The sequence below is a fragment of the Eretmochelys imbricata genome, chromosome 13 (assembly GCF_965152235.1).
Source record: "Eretmochelys imbricata isolate rEreImb1 chromosome 13, rEreImb1.hap1, whole genome shotgun sequence".
Classification (NCBI taxonomy): domain Eukaryota; kingdom Metazoa; phylum Chordata; order Testudines; family Cheloniidae; genus Eretmochelys; species Eretmochelys imbricata.
Window position 1 is genome coordinate 190,685 of NC_135584.1, and position 22,830 is coordinate 213,514.

At 48.9% G+C, this 22,830-nt stretch overlaps 2 protein-coding genes across 11 annotated transcripts in view; both read right to left on the minus strand.

The window, feature by feature from the left end:
* The window catches only part of CCNDBP1 (cyclin D1 binding protein 1), a 51,807-nt gene extending 44,868 nt beyond the window's left edge, over positions 1–6,939 (minus strand). For 7 of the 8 annotated variants that reach the window (XR_013347802.1, XR_013347800.1, XR_013347799.1 and 4 more), the window contains exons 1-9: positions 6,652–6,939; positions 6,423–6,482; positions 5,774–5,853; positions 5,018–5,099; positions 4,744–4,840; positions 4,294–4,367; positions 3,894–3,970; positions 2,326–2,579; positions 1,869–1,929 (exon numbers count right to left, since the gene is read on the minus strand). Coding sequence is in view for 4 of the 8 variants with exons in the window: in XM_077832489.1 (XP_077688615.1) it covers positions 1,869–1,929; positions 2,326–2,579; positions 3,894–3,970; positions 4,294–4,367; positions 4,744–4,840; positions 5,018–5,099; positions 5,774–5,853; positions 6,423–6,482; positions 6,652–6,793 (927 nt within the window). In the remaining 4 variants the exon portion in view is untranslated. The remainder of the gene's footprint in view (positions 1–1,868; positions 1,930–2,325; positions 2,580–3,893; positions 3,971–4,293; positions 4,368–4,743; positions 4,841–5,017; positions 5,100–5,773; positions 5,854–6,422; positions 6,483–6,651) is intronic. The other variant, XM_077832490.1, reaches the window with a different exon arrangement.
* Positions 6,940–7,895: 956 nt separating this feature from the next.
* The window catches only part of ZNFX1 (zinc finger NFX1-type containing 1), a 36,181-nt gene continuing 21,246 nt past the window's right edge, over positions 7,896–22,830 (minus strand). For all 3 annotated transcript variants that reach the window (XM_077831910.1, XM_077831909.1, XM_077831911.1), the window contains exons 11-14: positions 16,862–17,007; positions 16,379–16,489; positions 12,823–12,918; positions 7,896–10,722 (exon numbers count right to left, since the gene is read on the minus strand). In XM_077831910.1, coding sequence (XP_077688036.1) covers positions 8,290–10,722; positions 12,823–12,918; positions 16,379–16,489; positions 16,862–17,007 — 2,786 coding nt within the window. In that variant the 3' untranslated portion in view covers positions 7,896–8,289. The remainder of the gene's footprint in view (positions 10,723–12,822; positions 12,919–16,378; positions 16,490–16,861; positions 17,008–22,830) is intronic.

Below are 22,830 nucleotides of genomic sequence, written 5' to 3' on the forward strand. Positions count from 1 at the left end.
CTGCATGCGTGTTTGTAGGACATTGTCTTCCAAAAATCCTTCAGAATCTGGCTCTGAATCAGTGCCACTGCTGGAGTTTTCCAAGTCTGAGCCGTCTGACAGAAAAGGCATCACCGAGAGCCTTCATCCAGCAATTTTCAATGGACTTTTGTTTTACTCCGTGCCAAGCTTTTTTAACTAACTAAATAATTTCCTTCATGTTTAACTGTTTCAGGAATTCAGAAATGCCTGAAGACGCGCATGACACGATCGCCAAAATCAGCTCCCGTCAATAATTGTTTTCAAAAATACTGAATAATGCCCTGGTCTAAAGATTGAATTTTTGATGTTGTGTTGAATGGTAGGTATAGCACTCGAATTTTTCCATCACTCGATACCAGTGAATTGGCCGGAGGATGGGCTAGACAACTGTCAAGTAGCAAAAGTGCTTTGGCTTCGAGTTTCTTCGACCGCAAATGCTTACGAACAGCTGGAACAAAGCTGTTGTGGAACCGGTCGTCGAAAATGAGTCTCATCATCCAAGCATTTTCGCTGTTAGCGTATATTACTGGCAGTTTGGCTCTATTGAGGTGATTAAAGCAGCGAGAGTTATGAACGCAGCCAACTAGAACAGGGGCAAGCTTATGGCTGCCTGTCTTATTACTACAAAAAAAAAAAGTCACACGATCTTCTCTTTTTAAATCCAGCTGTTTTCTGTCTCGTAATTAAAGGCTAAAGTCTTATCTGGTAGCAGTTTTGCAAATAAAGCTGTTTCATCACAATTATAAAGTTGTTTGTTGTGGTAGTCTTCATTTTGTAAAATAGATTTTAACTTGGTAGGAAACGTGTTCGCAGCTGATTCATCGGCTGATCAGCTCTCTCCAGAAATCAATACCTGTGCTATGCCATGATGCTTTTTAAAAACGACTTATAAACTGCTTGCTGGCTTGGAATGATTCATCCCCCGTTAAATTTCCAAATTTTTTCGCTTGGGCTTGAAGACTTGGCCCACTGAGTGGCGTTCCTTTCAGTCTTTCCTGAGCAAACCCTGTGCGCATGGCTGTGTCTACTGGGTTTTGCTGAACAGCGCACACGTATTCGCCTAAGCCCTGCGGCAGAATCGATATGTTGTACAAAGCCGTTCAGTTTAGATTCGTTTTTTAGCCATCCTCAGAGTAGATTTGGCCATCCCAATAGCTTTTGAAACCTTGGCCTGGGTTTCTCCGCTATTTACTCCATCTATTGCAGCTAGCTTTTCTTCTACAGTGTAGGAACGCAGACGCTTGCTCTCTGCTATCATATTAGGCCTATGGTTAAAATTTTCTAATGTAGTGTGTATAACTACTATATATTATATATCTCTCTAGCGTGACAATGACTAAGCGTGCGTGATACATCTTTACCAATATCGGTAAAGACGTACAGTATGTTTCCACTCCGCACTTCCTGTCGATTTCTATGTCAGTGAGTTAGTGAGCAAATCTGTAGTGCTACATAGCAAGTTCTGCGTGTTAACGAGTCTCACATGTTAAATAGGTAGCACTGGGAAGCATAGTGCTACCGTGCGTTAAGCAGATTTGTGCGTAAACAGGTCTGTACTGTATCAGCACAGACCATGTACCCTCTCCATGTACTCTCTCCTTCCTGGTGGGCTCAAGACCCTGCGAGAGAAGGAAGAGAACCGCACGGAGAAGCTTACTCTGGAAGCCAAGTGGGTGTGACCCAACAAAAACAGACAGGCAGTCTTCAAACTCAACAACTTGCCACTGGGCTGGGGCCGATTACCAACTGCCCTTAGAAACACTAGCTCCCACTTTTATTTTCTCTGTTCCCTGCAGGAGCCAAGCTGATGCCCTTTGCTCATGAGCTGGGGAGTGGTAGGTACTTACATTGAGTCGTACAGACAGCTGGTTCATGGGCGGATACATGCTTAGTGCCAGCTCATCAACACTAGGGCAAAAGACAGAGGTTTCAGTATGAGAGAGGGAGCGGAGCAGTCAGCCCAACCAATGGATGAGCAAAGGCTATGACTCCCACCAAACATGTTAACTGTGAGAGCGAGTCAGGCTCTGGACAGCTCAGCAGAAAACCAACATCAGCTGTATCTGACAAATACGTCTCTTTTCTGTCCCAATCCTCGTGACCACCCATCCCCCATCACAACTATCCCTGGCCTAGTCACAGCAACTCTCTTACAGACTATTCCAGGGCCCCACTCTCACAAAGGCCCCACTCCCATCATGAGTGCAGAGGAAAACCCTTGCATAATGCAGTTCCCTGACCTAGCCGGCCTACAAGGACTGCCCTAGCACAGGGAACATTGAGAGGGGAAAGAGACTGACTCACCTCGGGCTGATCTCATTGGTGATGTCTGCAAGATCATCTAGCTGAGCCACTTGTTCTGGGGTGTCTGCTTTGCCGTGAACCTTCACTGCACCCAAGAGCTTCTTCAGGCAGGCTTTGGAGGCCTTCATCAGCCCCATGCAGGGACTAAGTAGCTTCCGGTCAGCCTCAGACCAGTACGTGTCCCTATTGCCCCGAGAGCCCAGCTCCTCATCCTCCATGATGTCACTGTAGGGGTCCTGATCTTCCCTCTGAGCCTGAGAACACATATACTGGAAAGCAAGAGCCCACCACTTGTCCCCATAGTGCCCCTGAGGAAAGGGGTGAGTACTAGCTAGAGCCTGCTTAAGTAGTTTGCAGGGCAATGTCTTCAGGATTGGAGTCGGACACCTGAGACCTTTTCTCCTTTGGGAATTAGCTTAAAAATCAACCCCTCAGGCACACCAGGCCACTGATCAGCAACAGCCTAGCAGGCAGTCCCCGCTCTAACCCTACACCAGCAAACTAAGCCATGCAAAAGACAAAATAACGAACTGGCTTCACAGAAGCCACATATTAAGTAGTGGAACTAGGCTGAGGTTTGGACATTCAACAAGATCCACGCATTGCATGACACTGTTTTGGGTCAGAATCAAGATATAGGAGCTATGACAACCTGGATAAATGTCACAGATTTACAGGATCTGTGCTACGCCCCAGCTTTTAAACAGTCCCTTGTAGGTATTTCTTCAGAATGCCAGACCCTCAGGTGGGTCCTTCCTGTCCACAGGGGTAGGCCACACAGCCTCAACACTCCTGAGACTGAGCCTCTGGGCTCCAACATTCCAGTTTCACAACGTGAGCTCTGCCCAGCAAGTTCCACTGCAACAGACTCCTGTCCAAAGACTTTTTACCCCCTTCAAAGATCCATGCACTATGCAAGTATTTGCAGTGACACCAGGCAACCTTCTCAAAACGAGTAGGGCTTTTAGTCAATTGAAACACAGCATCAGGAAGTCCTTAGATTACATAAAGCAGCAAAAGTGAACACACAGTCAACACTGGACAAAGCTCCCTATAGGAACCATCTTGGTTTCCTTTTTCTCTCTCTCTTTGTGCGAGTCCCAGGTGAGAGATCTTATACCCCTCACAAGCAAGTTCTTATCCTAGTCTCCTGTCACTTCAGTCTTCCTCCTGCAAACCATGGTGAGTTTACATATTACCGCTGGTGGGGTTTCCCATGGATAGGTGTCAATTGTTCAGCCCTTGGGGTTCCCATTATCCTTCCAGACCCTCCATTGATATGGGTCTGTTACAGCCAGTCTTTAAAACCTAGTCATACCACGCCAGACCGTTAGGTGATACACACATCTGCTTTGCTTCAGGAGCAGTTTAACCCTTTGTCACACTGGGTAACAATCAATAACCAAGTAAGTCATTGCCATGCATATCAGTCATAAAAATATTTCAGAGAATTCCCATTTCATCACAGTAGAAAACCACAGCTCTGTTTCATTACAGCATCACTGCAGGAAACCCCCTCCTCCCAACAGTTGGCTCTGTCCCCAGCAAAAATAAAGGGACTTCCTCACCTGCTCCATCTCCTCCACCGCATCCCTGACCACACCCAGATAGGCAGCCATGGCTGACAGGACTGCTGCATGGTTATCTGCACACAGAAGTCAAAGAGAGAATGATGAAAGGGGACTGTACAGATGTTACCAGCTACCCAGCATCCACCATACTCCTCTAGGTCACTGGATCAGTCACCGCCACAGAACTCCAGGGTCACCATGCAGGTGACCCCACCTGGCTCCTGAGCATGTAATGGCTCTAGGAATGGCATCATTTCTGCTGTAGGAGCTAGGCTCCAAGATACCAGCTGCAGTGTCCCCCTTTAGTAGATTCAGGGACTGTCGATTTCTGAAGCCCATATCCCCCACTCCGGTTGGGAGTGCAGAGCTTTGCACTCCTTGCATCCATGTCGCTCACCTTGTGGCAGATGGGAAATCTGCTCACATGCCTCCCATATGCTACCAGTTGATATAAGCTGCTCCTGAGACAAACTGAAAAAGAAGAGAATCCCTCAGGGTGCTGGGACCTATAAACATTGCTAAGTGCAGGGTATCCCCTTGTCAAGAGGCAGGAAATATGGAGCTCCAAGAATCAGGCCAAGAATCTGTGCTAAGAACAACCTACTCCAAATTGCACAAGTTACCCAGCAACACAAATATTCCCCCCACCTCCTTCACAAAAGTCTTACCTCTCCCAGGCCTCCCCTCTCTGCCACATGCAGAGCTACATTCAACCCTCTGTGCAGGGGGTCATATTCACAGTTGGTTACTGTTTTGGGATGAGAAGGTGTGCACAGGGCTTTCATTTTCTTTCCCCATCTACTTAACCTAGCAGCATGTAATGGGGGCACTGCTCGATCAGTATTACCTCTGCAGTGGAGTACTGAGAATCACGTCTGTGAGCTGGATCATTCCTTCCACTACCTCAGCAGTGGCATCTCGCACCATCTTCCGCAGAGTGGTACCTAGACGAGATTGAGCAAGGAATGATGCAGCCTGACACTATCACAGTGAAAGCCAGCCCCTCTCCAAACACAGACAAGGTCAAACAGGTAGGCGCTCCTACTCTCTCTCACTCACACACACCCACCCCCCTTCTCAGGGGAAGGAGAACTGGCACAAACCTGCTCTCGCTGCCTCACCTTGGCCCTTGGGAAGCCAGTAATACACTGTGGCAGCTGCTAGGACAGCATTCTGGACGCCTTCACTCAGTTTCTGACAGTCCTGAGAACAGTGGACAAAAAGAATCACGAACGAAAGGGGTGACACTGCAATCCCATTAAAATGCACCAGCTCCATCTGAAGGCAGATCACTTTCTTACACACTGTTGTTCTCAGCTAGGGACTCTGTCAAGTGGAGAGGAGTGGCAAAAAGCCAGCTGGGGGTAATATGGGAAGAAGGTGAAGGACCACAGACCAACACACTTACTCTGTTGTTACGTTTCAAAATAATTGTAAGGCTGAGTCTGGTGCTCAGCTGTCTAATGCCACACCATACTCTAGGCATCAGACAGCAGTCTCCCCACCCCAAGGCATTCGCGTATTGGTAAACTGGTACTGTCAAGTTGGGGGGGTGGGGGGGAGAAGAAGAGCTCGTACTATTATCTTGAACTATGTGGCTCTTTTTCCATAAACACTTGGGTTGAAACCTTCCACAGCCAATGAGCTGTTCCCTCAGCTCTGACAATTCTCTATGCAACAAGACTGGGAAGCCATGTGCCATTCTAAAGAAGAGCGAAAGGGTGCAATTACATCCCACAAACGTCAATGAGAAGAACCATTTGTTTTATTTTTTAACCCAAACTAACTTTGTCCTAGTTCAAGAGAGCAAGACGCAGAAAGGGATTGCAATGTGGCAGAAACCTTGAGATTTTCCTTGACATGGGGCATGCACTCACCTCTGCAGAAGGCAGCGGAGGCCTCGAGAATGCCAGACTCAACTTCGTAGCTTCTTGGGATGTTGCTTTGAACGTCTGACCTAAGGATCAATTCAATGGAGTCAGGACATTAGGCACTGTCTCAGTCAAAGGAGGCAATACCAGCCCCTTTTCCTCCATCTGCCCCATCTGTTAGATAAAGCCGACATCAGTTCCCAGTTAGGAAACTCAGCTTAAGGAAAGAGATGGCAGCAATTCAGAGGAACACAAACTGTTGAACTGATCAGACGAAGGTCCATCTAGCCCAACGTCATGTCTCCAGTGGGACCAGCTGCTTGACAGGAAGAAGAAACTCTAAAATGTTTGTAAGGATACTTTGAAATTGAAGAATTGAAGTTAGTTTAACGTTAGTTAAGAAAATAATATATTTGCTAGTAAGGAAGAAAATGACCTACCCGGCAGACGAATGAAGACTGTGAAAATAGTGAGTTATGAGACCAGACTGTAGAAGGGGGAAAATATCGTTCAGCAAGCAACGGATACAGCGCAGAACTCGACGCTCCTGCATTTGGCTCCAGAGCTCCCAGGTTCGAGCCCAGCCCCTGGCATCTGCCCCCGCTCCAGAGCCCTCCCCTCGGCGCCAGCCGCCCAGGCCCAGGCGGGCCCCTACCTAGCGTGTCCCAGAAGCGCTGCTGCTCGAAGGTCTCGCTGCTCTCCCGCGACTCCCCGTCTGCAAAGACACCAGCGCAGCAGCTCAGAAGGGGCCGCGCCGCCCCCACGCCGGCCTCCCGGACCACGGCGCCCCGCCCCGGCCCGGCCGCGGGTCCCCCGGCGCCGCCAGGCCCGGCCCGGCCCGGCCCAGAGGCTCCCCTCCCGCCGCCCCTGAGCGCGGACCGCACCTCGGATCCGGGCCAGCGCCGTCCGCAGCGCTTCGCGGAGGTGCCGCAGCGGCGCCGGCGCGGGCCCCGCAGCCCCAGGCTCGCGCTCCATCCGCTCCCTCGCACACACTCCCCGCGGCGCTCGCTCGAGCGATCTGCGCATGCTCGCCGGCCGCTCCCAGGGGCGCGCGGCGCAGGGTTAAAAGGGCCGCACGGGGACGGAACCCGAGGGCGCAAAAGTTGGCAAAAATAGACCGAGAACGGAAGCGGGCGGCGGTTAAAGGCGCTCGAGCCCGCACCCCATTCAGTTCCGGCCTCACACGGACCCCGATCAGTGTGGCACCGCAACGACTTCCGCTCTCACCCGGAACCAATTGGAGAGATGCTGCGCCCGTTTCCGCGCCTGCCAAGCCGCTCTAAGCAAGCCGCTTCGGCCTGTGATTTCTTGGACTTGCTTGTTGCTCCTGGTTTGGGTCTCCTGCTTTAAGGGGCTTCCAAACGCGGGGCTACTTCTTCTAATTTCCTGCCCGAGAGCCTGATTGGCTCCTGCTTGCACAATCCCGCTAACCAAAGACAGGATCTGGAGGAGACTGACAGTCCCCAGGGCCAATGGGGAGAGACCAACGCTGCACGTTCCGGCCAATGAGGGACGGGATTCAGGGCACCGAGATCCCGGAAGGGGCGTACCGACCCTTCCTCCACGCGCTTTGTTTCCGCACAGCCCATAGCGAAGTGGGAGGTCATGGGGGTGACACTCCCCGGGGGGCGCTGGGTCTATCGTGAGCCTGGGGGAGCGGACCCCTTAGAGTGAAACACCTTGCGCCAGGGCCAGCACTGGACCTGTTAGGGAAGACTTGCTGGTCCCTGCAAGGAGGCCCTGGGCAGTGGGGCCTAGCTGAAGGTCTGTGGACCTGGTCTCGCCCCTCCCCCGCACCCCAGCCTGAGAGAGGGACACGCTGGCTGTTTTCTTAGAATGCCCTGGCCCCCGCGAGCCAAGGACACGTCCAACACCAGGAACAAGCCAGGGGCCATTGTGGAGACATCTCCTTCTCCCTTCCAGCAGCCGCCTCTACAGAGCAGCTTGCGGGCGCAGCAGGCAGTGCAGCACGGGGCTGGGCAAGACACACAGGGCCCAGCACGGGGAAGATAATGGGAGACAGCAGCACTAAGGGGGACACAGAGCCCAGCCCTTAGGGTGGGGGACAGACAGCAGCCCAGAGGGTGAGTAGGGGAAGAACCCAACAAAGTAAATATATCATTTATAGGACTATGAATAAAATTTATTAGGCTATAAAAGATTTCGGGTTAAACGATCAGTGCAATGAGCAGTAGCCAGAGCTACTGCAGGGGCTGATGCCACCACAGACTGGTGCCTGCCAGCCCTGGAATTGCATGAGGCCCCATGCATACTTCAGGCTAAAGCAGGCGAATTTTTTTCTGTTTCTATTTCATTCAGTTGCTTGATTCCACAGATAAAGTGCCAATAGGAAATGGGACTAGTTCTAGCAACGAACACCAGCAAGTGTTAATCACAAGAAACCCAATTTGCCAAGCAGAGCCAGAGCGCACCATCTGGCTACTCCACACGCTATGCAGCTTGGCAGTGGGGAAGGGCATTAATGGGGTTAAAAGGTCTTCTACTGAGGGAGATGGGCTCTTCTATATCAGCCTGCGAAGGTCCTCAAAGTTCAGCATGTTATTTGCAGTTTCTGACCAGGCTGCATGAGTTGCCCCATCCATTTCAGGGGCCAGACGGTTGCTGTGCTCTAGAGTGTGATCTTCACCTCCAATAACTGCCTTACACTCTGGGCACTTGCTTCTCTCCATTGCCCCACCACAGTCACCAATCACATAAATGTGGCCATTGGGGCACTTGAACCAGTGACCTTGTGGATAACCAAAGGCACTAACAATCTGAACTCGCTCCTCCTCAGAGATTCCCAACCCAGACTCTGGCAGAGCTGTCTTTAGTTCTTCCATTTTCATCTTCACCACCTTTTCGTCCTCTTGGGTGAACTTCTTCGTTCCCTCCAGGATCTGCCGCAGAGTGGCAATTTCTCTCGAGATAGAAGTATTCATCTTTGCAGTTGCTGTTTTGCATCTGGCCAGGAGACTCACCAGGTATGTAAGCCTCTGAATCTCACTCTGGAGGTCGGAGAGCTCCTGGCCAGTGAAGCTTAGTCGGGGCTTGTCCAACCACTCCTGAATTTCAGCCAGTCGCCTCCTCAGTCCTTCCTTCTCGCTCACATCAAGCTTGTTCAGGGAGCTCATCAGCTCACCCAGGCGTCCATAGAAGCCAATCAGGTTCTCAAGAAGTCCAATACTCTTTGTGGAGAGATCAGGATGTATCAGCTTCTCTTCCAGCATGAGATATTTAAGGGACAGATTTCTTCGCAGAACCGCCTTCCCTTCCAACACACCCTGCAGTCTATGCCTGCTAGTTTCAATTTCACTTACTGGACCTTGGATTCTCTCCTTCACTTTCTCTATCTCTTCCAGCCGCCTTTTCACAATGGTGCCATACCTCAAGTTCTTCCTGATGGCTGTCTGGCAGCTGGGGCAGACCTTCAGCTTGATGATATTTTCATCTTTATCCATGTAATAGTCGAAGCCTTGGACCTCAAATATGTGGCCACAATCCTCCAGCTCCACAAAGCGAGCATCTGGCTCATCCTCAAAGCCAAAAAAGATCTGAGTGATTTCATCCTGGTGACACACACGGCACTTTTTTGGGCAAGGTTCCCCACACAACCCAATGCAAGTATGACCACAGCGCAGTAGCTTAGTGCATGGTACATCGCAACGGGGCCTGTTGCATGGTTCAGAGCAAAGCTTGGTACACTGGTAGTGCTGACACCGCCACTCACATGGCTCCATGCATGGGATACAAATCTCTCCACATTTCTTTTTGCACCGACTGTGGATGCAGTGGTTCTGACAGGCTTGCTGGCATGGAGGGCATTCCCTGGTGCAAGGCTGCTGACACTTGTGGGAGCAGATCAGGAAGCGCTTACATGGGCTCTTGCAGTGCTCATGAAATCGCCCTTCAAAGCAGGTATGGCAGGAACCTGGGCACGCATGGCCACAATCCAGTGGGACAGGGCATTTGGTTTTGCATTTCACAGGCATCCCATGTTTCATCTCCACTGTGATCCAGCACTTCACCTGCTGGTTGTGGCCACATTTCAGTGTGACCATAACCATCTCAAGACACTGAACACTGCATTCCTGCCCACAGGACATGTTACATCTGTGCCCACATTTCAGATATTTCTGACAAGGCTCTTGACAGCAAAACTCATTCTCAGGAGTGGAGCAAGGGACCATCTGCTGGTGGCCACACTTTGGGATGGTTTTCAGCACTTTCACCATGCACTGTCCACAGCGCTCAAAGCACAACTGGGGGCAACGATGGCCATCTTTGCAGAGCACCTTTTGACAGGGCTTCATACACTGAAACTCTTTGTGCTCTAAGTCATAGGGGTGACATGCTCGAGTGCAGACGTGTCCACAATTCAGCCTGAATTCACAGGGGCGACTACAGCCCCCTTCAGGAACTCTGCAGAAGTCTGCTCCCTTGGACACCAGAGTCTTAGTGTCAGGATGGTTCTGACAGCAGAGCATCAGTGAGCGACCAATATGACCCTTCTCCCGCAGGGTGTGAATGATCTTGCTCCAGAGAGGCACCTTGCCAAGCATTCCCATATTCCCAATACAGTACAGCCCTTTCTTAGCTCTGGATAATGCTACGCAGATCCGGTTAGAAATCTGCAGGAACCCAGCTCTCTCTTCCTTATTACTCCGCACAAGTGACAGCAAGATAATGTCATTCTCCTCACCCTGATACTTATCCACCACATGAACCTTCACACCTGTGAAGATCTTGGCAGGCATGAGTTTGCGCAGACAGAAGAGCTGCCCAGTGTAGGTGGTGAGGATGGTGATCTGGGAGGGCAAGTAGTCCTGACACAAGAAGTATTTGCACAGCTCCACCACAAACTGGGCCTCATGTGGATTCTGATGGCTTTTCCCTTCCTGGATCTCCTGTTCAGGGAAGTCATGCTCCACAAAGAAAAGGTTAGATAAGATCCCCTGAAAAGAAAAGAAGGAAAAACGTTACCATGGAAGAAACATTCTAACCTTCCAGCACTGCAACCCACTCTTTCATGCCTATGGTGACCCACTTAGCAGTTCCTCTGTAGATGACTTGGATTCAGGGTGCAGGACCCTGGTCATTGCACACTTAAGGCAAATACCCCTCAGTCAGACCCCTCATAACGTACCTAGTAAGGGAGAGTTTGGGAGCTTGTTGGCCATACAGTGTCCCACTGGTACATCACTGACTATTCCAGGAATCCAGCAGCATGTAGAGGATTTGATTCCTTATCTTAATTAGAGTCCAACAACTACAATTTATTCTTTTGGTTACAAAAAGGAGTTTGTGCTAGTGGCATGTTCCCAGGCTACAAACGAGAAATCACGGCTCATTCATTCACACTACTCAGCGCGAATACTCGTGTATTTAAGGTTAGGTGGGAGAAATGGGTGATAAAATAGCCATGCACAGTGTTTATTTACTTGATACCTACTAGCCAGGGTGAAAAACACTTTCAGTATCCCACCCCCATGGGACCCTTAGTCACTTTTCTCTAACACATATATGCAATACTTGTAGTCCACGTAATACAGCTTTATATGTATGAGTTTGAGAGTTTGCTATTGGACTCTGAATAAGTGTATGTACTTCATTCTCCCATCACACTATTCTCCCCCTTTCATGGCACTTCAGAGACTGGCTATTTTAGATTCTTGTCTTCCATGACAATCTTTTTCTTTCTCAATCCCATAATTCACACCATTCCTTTTATTTTTCAGTGTTTTGTTTGATCTTACCTTCCTCTTAACCCCCATTCTCTTTGACACAGCCACCGCAGTGTTTGGCCCCTTCAACACAAACCCTACCCATTGCAGAGAAGAAAGCAAGGGTTTCTCCTCTCTTCCATAGTAAGGGCTAGTAGTGTCAGAGTCCCTGTTGATCCCTGGCTCCCTCCTCCAATGAGGTGGAGAATGTAGCCCATGCACCTGTCTAAAGTTTCCATTCACCCTAGGTGAACATGCAAGTAGAATGTTCATTCCCTGACACTGAACAAAGAGGAACTGCCTATTAGTTGGGTTGCTCCTATCTCCCTAAGGGACAATCAGGCCATTTCAGCCAGAGACAAGCTTCTTCAGGAAAGATGGATATTCATGGATGTGGGCACAATTCTGTGGCTCTTTGAGTGCCTGAAGTTACAGTAACAGCTGCTTAATTAACTGCACTGGTTGAACATGTTTTTCCCATTAGACCAAAACCAGGATTCCATGTTAGTGTCCACAGATTAATAGAATTTAAGGCTAGAAGGGACCCTAGTCTGACCTCCTGCATAACACAGGCCAGAGAATTTTACCGAGTTAACTTCTGTATTGACCCCACTAATGCGTTTGACTAAATCATCTTCTAGAAAGGCATCCAGTCTTGAAGACATCATGAGATGAAGAATCCACCATTTTCCTTGGGAGTTTGTTCCAGTGGTTGATCACCCTTCGCTGTTAATAATTTGCGCCTTATTTCTAATTGGAATTTGTTTACCTTCAGCTTCCAGCCATTGGTATTTGTTGTGCATTTCTCCGCTAGATTAAAGAGCCCTTTCGTACCCAGTATTTTCTCTCCATGCAAATACTTAGCTCTTTGGGCAGGGACAATCTTTTTGTTCTGTGTTTGTACAGCGTCTAGCACAATGGGGCCCAGGTCCTTGACTACGGTGTAGGCACTAAGGTAATATAAACAACATCCATCCATCTTGTTTATAAGATAAGATAACTACTCCTACATCGCCTGATTTCTTTATTTAAATTACCAATTTTTAATCAGCTAAACTTGATCAAAGAGACAGAATACGTGAATAAAACCCATAGAAGTGACTGGTTTGGATGATATAAGCAGAGGGTCATTCTACCCAGTAAGGGGGGTTGAGAGCACTGTTCCCTCTAAGCTGTGCGCGTGTGCACGCACACACAGATCCTAAACCCCGCGCACATGGCGAAACATCGCACGCACAAAAATTTGCACAGAAGAAATTTTTTATGCACACAGCCTGTCAAAAATTAGAGGGAACATAAACAGAAATTGCTTGGTGCCTTCTGCAAACTCACCTTGATGTTTTCATACTTGAGAACAGAGGGATGATTCTCCAGCTCCTGGTATATGTGAGGAGTGAGGAGCTGGGCAATCTCAGGGCGCATGCGGTGCTGGAATACAGAAACAAAAGTTAAAGGAGTGCTAGGGTTAGCAGTAGCCAACATAAATGGGCAAATTTCTCACATGATGGAATGAACTGAACCATCCCTCCATTTCTGCTTCATCAGGGAAGACAATGACCAAATACGAGACAATGGTGCCGCAGAAATGGAAACTAACCCTCCCTCTGTCATCAATTCCAATCCAACCAGATGGAAATGACCAAATGTATCTTCATGAAGATATGGGACTGTAAGTAAGTTTGTTGCTTTCAGTGCAGTTCCCAGTGGACAGGTTGTCCAGATCACAAAAGCCACCACCAGCATGACATCACTGTGACATTATATACCCCCTGTACCCACATATTCACTACTGTTATATGATTATACATATTGTACAAAGTATGCCTTGTGAGATACCATTTTAAAAGTCACAATCTGTTAAATATTAATGTTACAATGTATCTTCATTGTATATGAAATTATGAGATGTTGCTATGTGTTTTGTGAGTCTGCTTCTCTCACCAGCTTCAGTTATGCAACAGGGAGAGAGCCCAAAAGCAGAAAGGCTGTATCAGAAGATGGAGTGCCTGTGTCTTGAACGGACACAGAAGCTGGTCTGCATGGATCTGACAGATCCCAGCGCTCTTCTCAGGGATTAAGCAAAACCTGTTTTTTTTGTTTTGATTTTCAGATTGCTATGGGAGCAGGAATATAAGGCTGAGCTTCCTTTAGACTCCAAGACTCCAACCAGGTAAATTCCTATTGTGACACTACACCCCATATTTGTCATAGTAATATTATGATATGATAATGACATAATTATGATGCATTTTGTAAAAGATGGGTCATGTAAGGGGACATTGGAAAAGTTATGATTTGCTGTATATGATTATCCTATTTGTATGCATGTATCATTTTTGTATCTAAAGTTATGAATATGGACTACCTGGGTGACACCCACTAGGCAAAATGCTTCCAGCCTAAACAGCTGGTTGTGACGGGCCTATTCAGAATAATGGGCCATTAAGAAAAACAATAGGCTTTAGGGAGAAGCTTATCCCCCACCTGGTGAGCCTTCCTAAGAATGCTCCGGACAGCCTGTAAGTAATGGCTGCTATGACTCTGCAAGAGCATGTGACCAGAGCACATGACTCTGGACTCAATTTTGAGTACCTGTATTTTTCTACAAACTGGGCTGGGAACTGTTTATGGAACAATGGGTTCCCGCCATATGCTAAGGCTATGACATCATCATCAAACAGGGAGTGACATCATCTGTTGTTCTTCACTCTCCCACAACAACTCAACACCTAAGAAAAGCTCTGAAAAAAAAGGACTTGGAATGGAGGTGGGGATCCCAAGCTGCAAAGCAAGTGCAGCTTGTGCCTTGAGAATCTGCAAGCCTGCTTGTATCATCAGTAGGTCCCTACCAAATTCACAGTCCATTTTGGTCATAGATTTTAAAAATTGTAAATTTCATTATTTCAGATATTTAATCTGAAATTTCATGGTGTTGTAACTGTCGGGTCCAGACCCAACTCTGAGGCAGCAGCACAGAAGTAAGGGTGGCATGGTATGGGATTGCCACCCTTACTTCTGCGCTGCTGCTGCTGGTGAGACACCGCCTTCAGAGCTGGGCACCTGGCCAACAGCCACTGCTCTCCACCCACCCAGCTCTCTGAAGGCAGCGTAGAAGTAAAGTGGCAATACTGCAACCCCCCCAACAGTAATCTTGCAACTCCCCCCACAACCCTTTTTTGGGTTAGGACCCCCAGTTTGAGAAACATTGGTCTCCCCTGTGAAATCTGTATAGCATAGGGTAAAAATACACAAAAGACCAGATTTCACAGTCCATGATGCATTTTTCACAGCCATGAATTTGGTAGGGCCCTAATCGTTAGTCAGGGTGAGAAACTGCTAATTCATATCCAATCTTTCTAGTATATATTGGTATATATCCACCAATGTGATATATGCCATCATGTGCCAGCAATGCCCCTCTGCCATTTACATTGGTCAAACTGGACAGTCTCTACATAAAAGAATAAATGGACACAAATCAGATGTCAAGAATTATAACATTCATAAACCAGTCGGAGGACACTTCAATCTCTCTGGTCACGCAATCACAGACATGAAGGTCGCTATCTTAAAACAAAACAACTTCAAATCCAGACTCCAGCGAGAAACTGCTGAATTGGAATTCATTTGCAAATTGGATACTATTAATTTAGGCTTAAATAGAGACTGGGAGTGGCTAAGTCATTATGCAAGGTAGCCTATTTCCCCTTGTTTTTTCCTACCCCCCCCCCCCAGATGTTCTGGTTTAACTTGGATTTAAACTTGGAGAGTGGTCAGTTTGGATGAGCTATTACCAGCAGGAGAGTGAGTTTGTGTGTGTATGGGGGTGGGGGGGTGAGAAAACCTGGATTTGTGCTGGAAATGGCCCACCTTGATTATCATGCACATTGTAGGGAGAGTGGTCACTTTGGATGAGCTATTACCAGCAGGATAGTGAGTTTGTGTGTGTGGTTTTTGGGAGGGGGGTGAGGGGGTGAGAGAACCTGGATTTGTGCAGGAAATGGTCCAACTTGATTATCATGCACATTGTGTAGAGAGTTGTCACTTTGGATGGGCTATCACCAGCAGGAGAGTGAATTTGTGTGGGGGGGTGGAGGGTGAGAAAACCTGGATTTGTGCTGGAAATGGCCCAACTTGATGATCACTTTAGATAAGCTATTACCAGCAGGACAGTGGGGCGGGAGGAGGTATTGTTTCATATTCTCTGTGTGTATATAAAGTCTGCTGCAGTTTCCACGGTATGCATCCGATGAAGTGAGCTGTAGCTCACAAAAGCTCATGCTCAAATAAATTGGTTAGTCTCTAAGGTGCCACAAGTACTCCTTTTCTTTTAGTTGAATTTGTGTAAGTTAAATGCGCGGATGATGCGACTCATCTGTATTTGCTAGGTAATCTGCTTTGATCTGTTTGCTATCACTTAAAATCTATCTTTTTGTAGTTAATAAACTTGTTTTATGTTTTAACCTAAACCGGTGTGCCTTTAAATGAAGTGTCTGGGGAAAAATCTCAGTTTGGTTACCACAAGTGTGCATATTCCTCTCACCATGGGGAGGCAGCAGCGCAATAATGAACTAACACTGTACAGATCCCTGTGTGGTGCAAGACGGTATAATTTTGGGTTTATACTATAGAGGGGGGAACAGGGAAATTGGCCGTTGTCTGCAGTTTGCAGTCAGGTAACCCAGTTCGGATGAGTGATGCCACCTGCTGTCATGTTAGGTGATAACAGGGCCTGGGTGAGGCTGGTTGTGTCCCCAACCCAGCTGCGTGTCTTAGAGGAGCGCAGCGGTTCCCACAGTTCCCAGATTGCACTCCGGGGAAACAACCTGTCACACCTATATAATGGAAAATGAGTACAGCAAGCGGAGATTCTAGAGCTGCTCCTCACCTGATAATTCAAGCGGACAAAGGGGAAGCCGACTTTCACCAGCCGCTCAAAGAGAGACATCTCCAGGTTGAAGTTCTTGGCCAGGTCATACACATTAGCACTAGGCCGCAACTGGAAATGAAAGTGTTAGAGTCCAGCTGTTATGAGTTCTCCCTCCCATCCATCTGCAACGCTTTCCTCTCTCCACCACTGGAAGAGCAGCAACAGGGTTTTTGAAGCAATGCCAAGTATTCGGGCCAGCTCAGCTACAACGAATCAGGCTTAGAAGTAAGTGAGGTTAAGTTACTGCCAGAGCTGCACAAGAGTTTTGTCCCCGGAAGCACATTGGGGGACTAAGGGGAGGCAGGGCCAGTGACTGCCACTGTGGATTTAGCTATATGGCAGGGGGAGGATGATAAACCTGTGGGACCCTCCTGCTTGGCATTTTGCTGTGCCCTATCTCTGTCTCTGTACAGTGGAGCAGGCCCCACACGGACACGTTACCTGCTGGTGGTCTCCAATGAGGATGAGGTGCTGACAGGCTTTGCTCAGAGTGGTGATGGTGTGAGCCTCCAGCACCTCTGCTGCTTCTTCCACTATGACAATTCGAGGCTCCACTTTCTGTAGGATCTGACGGTATTTAGCAGCACCTGGTGGGAAAGAGAAAGGCACCCTCAACAGAGCACAACTTCCCCTACAGGCAGCAAGCTAGTGCCCAGGAACTCCAAGGCAGATATTTTAAGGGAGGGAGAGAACCTCCCCAGGTCTCAGTTCCCAGGAAGACACAAGGGGTTCTCTCCCACGCATCGCACATTCCAAGACTCATCCCCAAAGGGGCTTTGTAGCTGGCATCTTGGCCCATGCCCAGGAGGGCTCCTAAGGGTACAGGGAGTAGGTGGTGTGACCCAAAGACCTCTTGATGCTAACGGGCATAGAGATGCATAAAGGTTACAGAAGTCCCCTGGGTCTGGCATCTACATATTAGTTCACCAAAGAGTGTCATGTGAAGTCTCTACTGCCAGCCTGTGTTGCACTGGTTGTCATAATCTTTGCTAAATGTATCTGCAGATAATATGTAAAGGGGTGTGTGTGTGTTTGTGAGTGTGAGAGAGAGAGAGAGAAAGAAATTATGGTTTTAAAGCAGTGACGTGCCTTAAGACAGGTTCTACCAGACAGGAAGTAGGAGACACTTATCTCCCCGGCTGGCCATTGTATACTGGTAGTGGTAGATTAACGCTTGGAGCCCCCAGAAAAATCTCATGATGCCAGGACAGGATGATTTAGCTGCTGCACCCTCTGCTCTGCTGGCTGTGCTTGGGGCAAGGATTCTTGGATGCACCAGTTTGGGGGGGTGGGGGGGGGAGTGGTCAGCCACTGAGTGCAGCTGGAGGGAGCAGCAGCAGCCGTCACCTCTTCCTTTCCTGTTTGTTGTTTTCTTCACTGCTGCCCATGGCTTCTTGCCACTGCTGGTGACAGGCTCCCCCAGTATCCTCCTGCACCTGGCCGGGCAGCCAGAGATAGGTGGCGAAGGAAGATAGGGAACACCATCTCCTGCTGCATCTCCTCCAGCCCCAAGCTGCACAGGAATGCCCACTCCTGGCTGAAGTCCTACTGCCCGAAACCCAAGCTGAGCCGCAAGGACACGGGCTGCAACCTGCAGCACATCAGTGACCGGAAGAACATAGATGGGGGGAGAGGGCCGCCACCAGGATAGGGAGCTCCCCGCGGCTAGGGGAGCCAGGGAAATCCCCGCCACCTCAACCCACCGCGGCAGCTCCCAGGGAAATGCAACAGGGAGCCAAAGGTGGGGGGACAGACGACGACACTCTCTGCTGTCCTGGTCAAGAGGGGAAACATGGAAACCCCAAACCCTCCCTCCTGTGGGAGCCCCCATTGTTTCTTCCTTGCCTCTCAATGTTCAATCACTTTTCTCCCCTAGACATGACCTATTCTCTCCTCTTCTCTTCCAGTTTTTTTTTCCCGGTCTTATTTGGTGATTGCAAAGTATATGGTGAGACAGGCTTTGTTTGTGGGGGTTTTTTATGCCTCCATCCACAGTGTCAAGGCCTTTGGATGCCACTATCACTGCATCTCACAATGCAGCATTATTTACCCCCATCCTAATATGTCATGATATAGCCCCATTTACCCCCACCTGAATCCCTAAGACCTTTGTCAAGCCCACCTCCCCATGCACATGGTTCACAGCCTTGGGATCTTAGTGTGGATTCTTGCATGTCCACTGTGATATGGCATTAATTTACCTCCTGCTCAGCTGATATGAGGCCTTCCATAGTACAGTTCTCCCATCTTAGCAGTGGATGAAAGACTATAGTGCTATTTACCCCAGACTGCACGATTAAGATCCTTGTGTGTATTTCCCCCCTCACCCAGCATGGACTGATGTGGCACTGTTTAAACTAGGCCACAGCTTCCAGACACAACTCACTCAACTAGGTGTTTCACAAATGAATCGTGGCCCATACAAATTTACTTAACAAAGATAGGCAGTGGAATCAACTGTTTTCATGGGCTAATGGTCATCTGTTGCTATGTGAATGCCAAAGCCAAGCCTGCAGGAGGGATAAAACAAAGGAAAAACCCAGATAGTTACAGAAGTAGGAGAAATTTACCTTCAGTTTTAGTTACTTTTTTCCCTCCATTACACTGATATGGCATTCGTATAATGGAGTAATGAATGTTCTCTCTCTGCAGTATTATTGGAAAAACTACATTCTCATTAGCTTAGTAATGACCAAACATCCTGTTATGTGCTCTAACTAATCAGAACCTGGACTATCCTTAGAAGTGTGATTTAATGTATAAATATAAGCTAGTTTCTGGTTAGCTGAAATAGTTAGTCCTAAAACTTAACTGGTAAAATGTCAACTTTCTCAGGTTGGACATGAATTGCCGTTGGCAGAAGGCCTAGACAATCACTTTGGCACACATCAGATTCTTTCATAATTTTTTCATAGGTTTCAGAGTAACAGCCGTGTTAGTCTGTATTCGCAAAAAGAAAAGGAGTACTTGTGGCACCTTAGAGACTAACCAATTTATTTGAGCATGAGCTTTCGTGAGCTACAGCTCACTTCATTGGATGCATACTGTGGAAACGGCAGAATCATAGAATATCAGGGTTGGAAGGGACCCCAGAAGGTCATCTAGTCCAACCCCCTGCTCGAAGCAGGACCAATTCCCAGTTAAATCATCCCAGCCAGGGCTTTGTCAAGCCTGACCTTAAAAACCTCTAAGGAAGGAGATTCTACCACCTCCCTAGGTAACGCATTCCAGTGTTTCACCACCCTCATAGTGAAAAAGTTTTTCCTAATATCCAATCTAAACCTCCCCCACTGCAACTTGAGACCATTACTCCTCGTTCTGTCATCTGCTACCATTGAGAACAGTCTAGAGCCATCCTCTTTGGAACCCCCTTTCAGGTAGTTGAAAGCAGCTATCAAATCCCCCCTCATTCTTCTCTTCTGCAGACTAAACAATCCCAGCTCCCTCAGCCTCTCCTCATAAGTCATGTGTTCCAGACCCCTAATCATTTTTGTTGCCCTAACCACTCTCCTTACAATCAGTTTGGATGAGCTATTGCCAGCAGGAGAGTGAGCTTGTGTGTGGGGTGGCAGAGGGTGAGAAAACCTGGATTTGTGCTGGAAATGGCCCAACTTGATGATCACTTTAGATAAGCTATTACCAGCAGGAGAGTGGGGTGGGAGGAGGTATTGTTTCATGGTCTCTATGTATATAATGTCTTCTGCCGTTTCCACAGTATGCATCCGATGAAGTGAGCTGTAGCTCACGAAAGCTCATGCTCAAATAAATTGGTTAGTCTCTAATTTTTTCATAGTTTATGTGATCAGTTGCAAACTTTGTTTTAAACTAGTTTGCACCATTGGTTGAAATGGTTGTGTTGGTTATATCCATTCCAATTAGGTGTGCACGCGCTGCATGCTCAGTCGTTGGAAAGTTTTTCCCCTAGCAGCACCCGTCAGGTCAGCTGCGGATCCCCCTGGAGCGGTGCATTCATGGAGCTCAATATAAGACCCTGCCGACCCAGCACTTCCTCAGTTCCTTATTGCCAGCTACTCCAACAGAGGGGAAGGCGGGTGGGTTTGGAATGTATATGAGCAACACATCTCGAGAAACAACAGTTACAGGAGGTGAGTAACCGTTTTTCCCTCTTCAAGTGATTGCTCATATCGTTCCAATTGGGTGACTCCCAAGCCTTACCTAGACGGTGGGGCCGGAGTTAAGAGAACACTGATTGCAGCACCACTCTTCCGAAAGTCGCATCATCTCTGGCGCATCATCATAGTGAGAAGTGAAGGTATGCACCGCGGACCAAGTTGCTGCCCTGCTGATTTCTTGGATTGGGACCTGGGCCAAGAACACCGCTGACGAGGCCCAGGCCCTCGTGGAGTGCGCAGTAAGAGCCAGGGCTCGTACATTGGCCAGCTCGTAGCATGTGCAGATGCACGACGTGATCCAGGATATTCTTGGAGATGAGACCAGGAGTCCTTTCCTCCGGTCTGCCGCTGCTATGAATAACTGGTTTGACTTTCTGAATGGCTTAGTGCGCTCAGTGTAGAAAGCTAGTGCTCGGCAAACATTGAGGAAATGAAGCCGCTGCTCCCAGTTACTGGCACAAGGCTTAGAGTAAAAGATGGGCAGGAAAATGTCTTGACTGATGTGGAAGTGCAACACCACCTTGGGAAGAAAGGCTGGATGTCACCTGAGTTGCACCTTATCCTTGTGGAAAACCATGTAAGGTGAATCAGAGGCGAGGGCCTTTAGCTCAGACACCCTCTTCGCAGACATAATGGCGACCAGGAACACTACCTTCCAAGACAGATACAGGAGGGAGGAAGTTTCCAGTGATTCGAATGGGGGCCCCATGAGCCTGGAAAGGACCAGGTTAAGGTCCCACACAGGGACACGCTGCTGGATCTTGGGATGTAGGTGGTCCAAACCTTTAAGGAAGCAACCAACCATAGGGTTGGTGAAGACAGATGAACCAGACGCTCCTGGGTGGAAGGCCGAGATAGCAGTGAGGTGTACCCTTACGGAGGATGCCGCCAGGCCTTGCAGTTTCAGATGTAGGAGGTATTCCAAGATGAGAGGTATCGACGCCTGGAGGGGAGGTATGCGACACTGGTCACACAAACACAAGAATCTCTTCCACTTTGCCAGATACGTGGCTCTAGTAGAGGGCTTCCTGCTACTGAGGAGGACTTCCCTTCTGTGCTCAGAGCACGGAAGTTCCATGGGGTTCAGCCATGAAGCTTCCAAGCCGTGAGGTGGGGGGACCATAGGTCGGGGTGATGGGAGGCAACCGTGGTCCTGAGTGAGTAAGTCGGGGAGGAGAGGGAACATGACCAGTGCCTCCAACAGCTCCAGTAGTGTGGGGTTCCAGTGTTGTCAAGGCCACACTGGAGCTATCAGAATTACTTTTGCCCACTCCTTGTGGACCTTGAGCAGGAGGACCTCATGCACGAGAGGGAATGGGGGAAAAAGGCGTAGAGCAGGCAACCTCTCCAGGATAGAAGGAAAGCATCCGTGAGGGAGCCTGGGCCGTGACCCTGGAAGGAGCAGAACATTGGGCACTTCCTGTTGTGCTGGGTGGCAAACACTTCCTGTTGTGCTGGGGAAACTCCGACCTTTGGAAAATGAGGTGTAGGACATCTGGCTAGATGGACCACTCGTGCATGCAGAAGGACCTGCTGAGGTGGTCCGCCAGCATGTTCTGAACTCCTGGTAGAAAGGATGCTTCCAGGTGAATGGAGTGGGCTATGCAGAACTCCTGCAGCTGGAGGGCCTCCCGGCATAGGAACGGGCTCCCCCTTGCTTGTTGATGTAAAACATGGTGGTGGTGTTGTCCATTAGAACCGCTATACAATGGCTTTGCAGTCAGGCCTGAAAGGCCTGGCAAGCAAGGCGCACCACCCTCAGCTCCTTGATGTTGATATGTAGGGAGAGCTCATCCTGTGACCATAGGCCCTGTGTCTGGAGGTCCTGCAGATGCGCCCCACCCCCCCCCACGCCCGCCCATCCCAGATCCAACGCATCTGTAACCAGGGACAAGGAAGTTTGAGTATTGTGGAAGGGGACTCCTCCGCACACCGCTTGGGGGTCGAGCCACCAGTGGAGGGACGTGAGGATCTGTCCTGGCACCGTGATTACTGAATTCAAGCTGTTGCGCCCCAGGCGGTAGGCCGATGCAAGCCATGCCTGCAACGGTCTGAGCCACAGCCTGGCGGGCCGGGTCATGTAAGTGCAAGTAGCCATGTGGCCGAGGAGATTCGGGCACCCCCTTGCTGTTGTGGTTGGGAATTGCTGGGGGCTTTGAATTATGTCTGTGATTGCTCAGAATTGGGACTCCAGCAGAAGGGCTCGTGCCTGAACCAAGTCTAACACTGCCCCAATGAACTGTATTCTCTGGGTCGATTCCAGGGTCGACTTCCCCA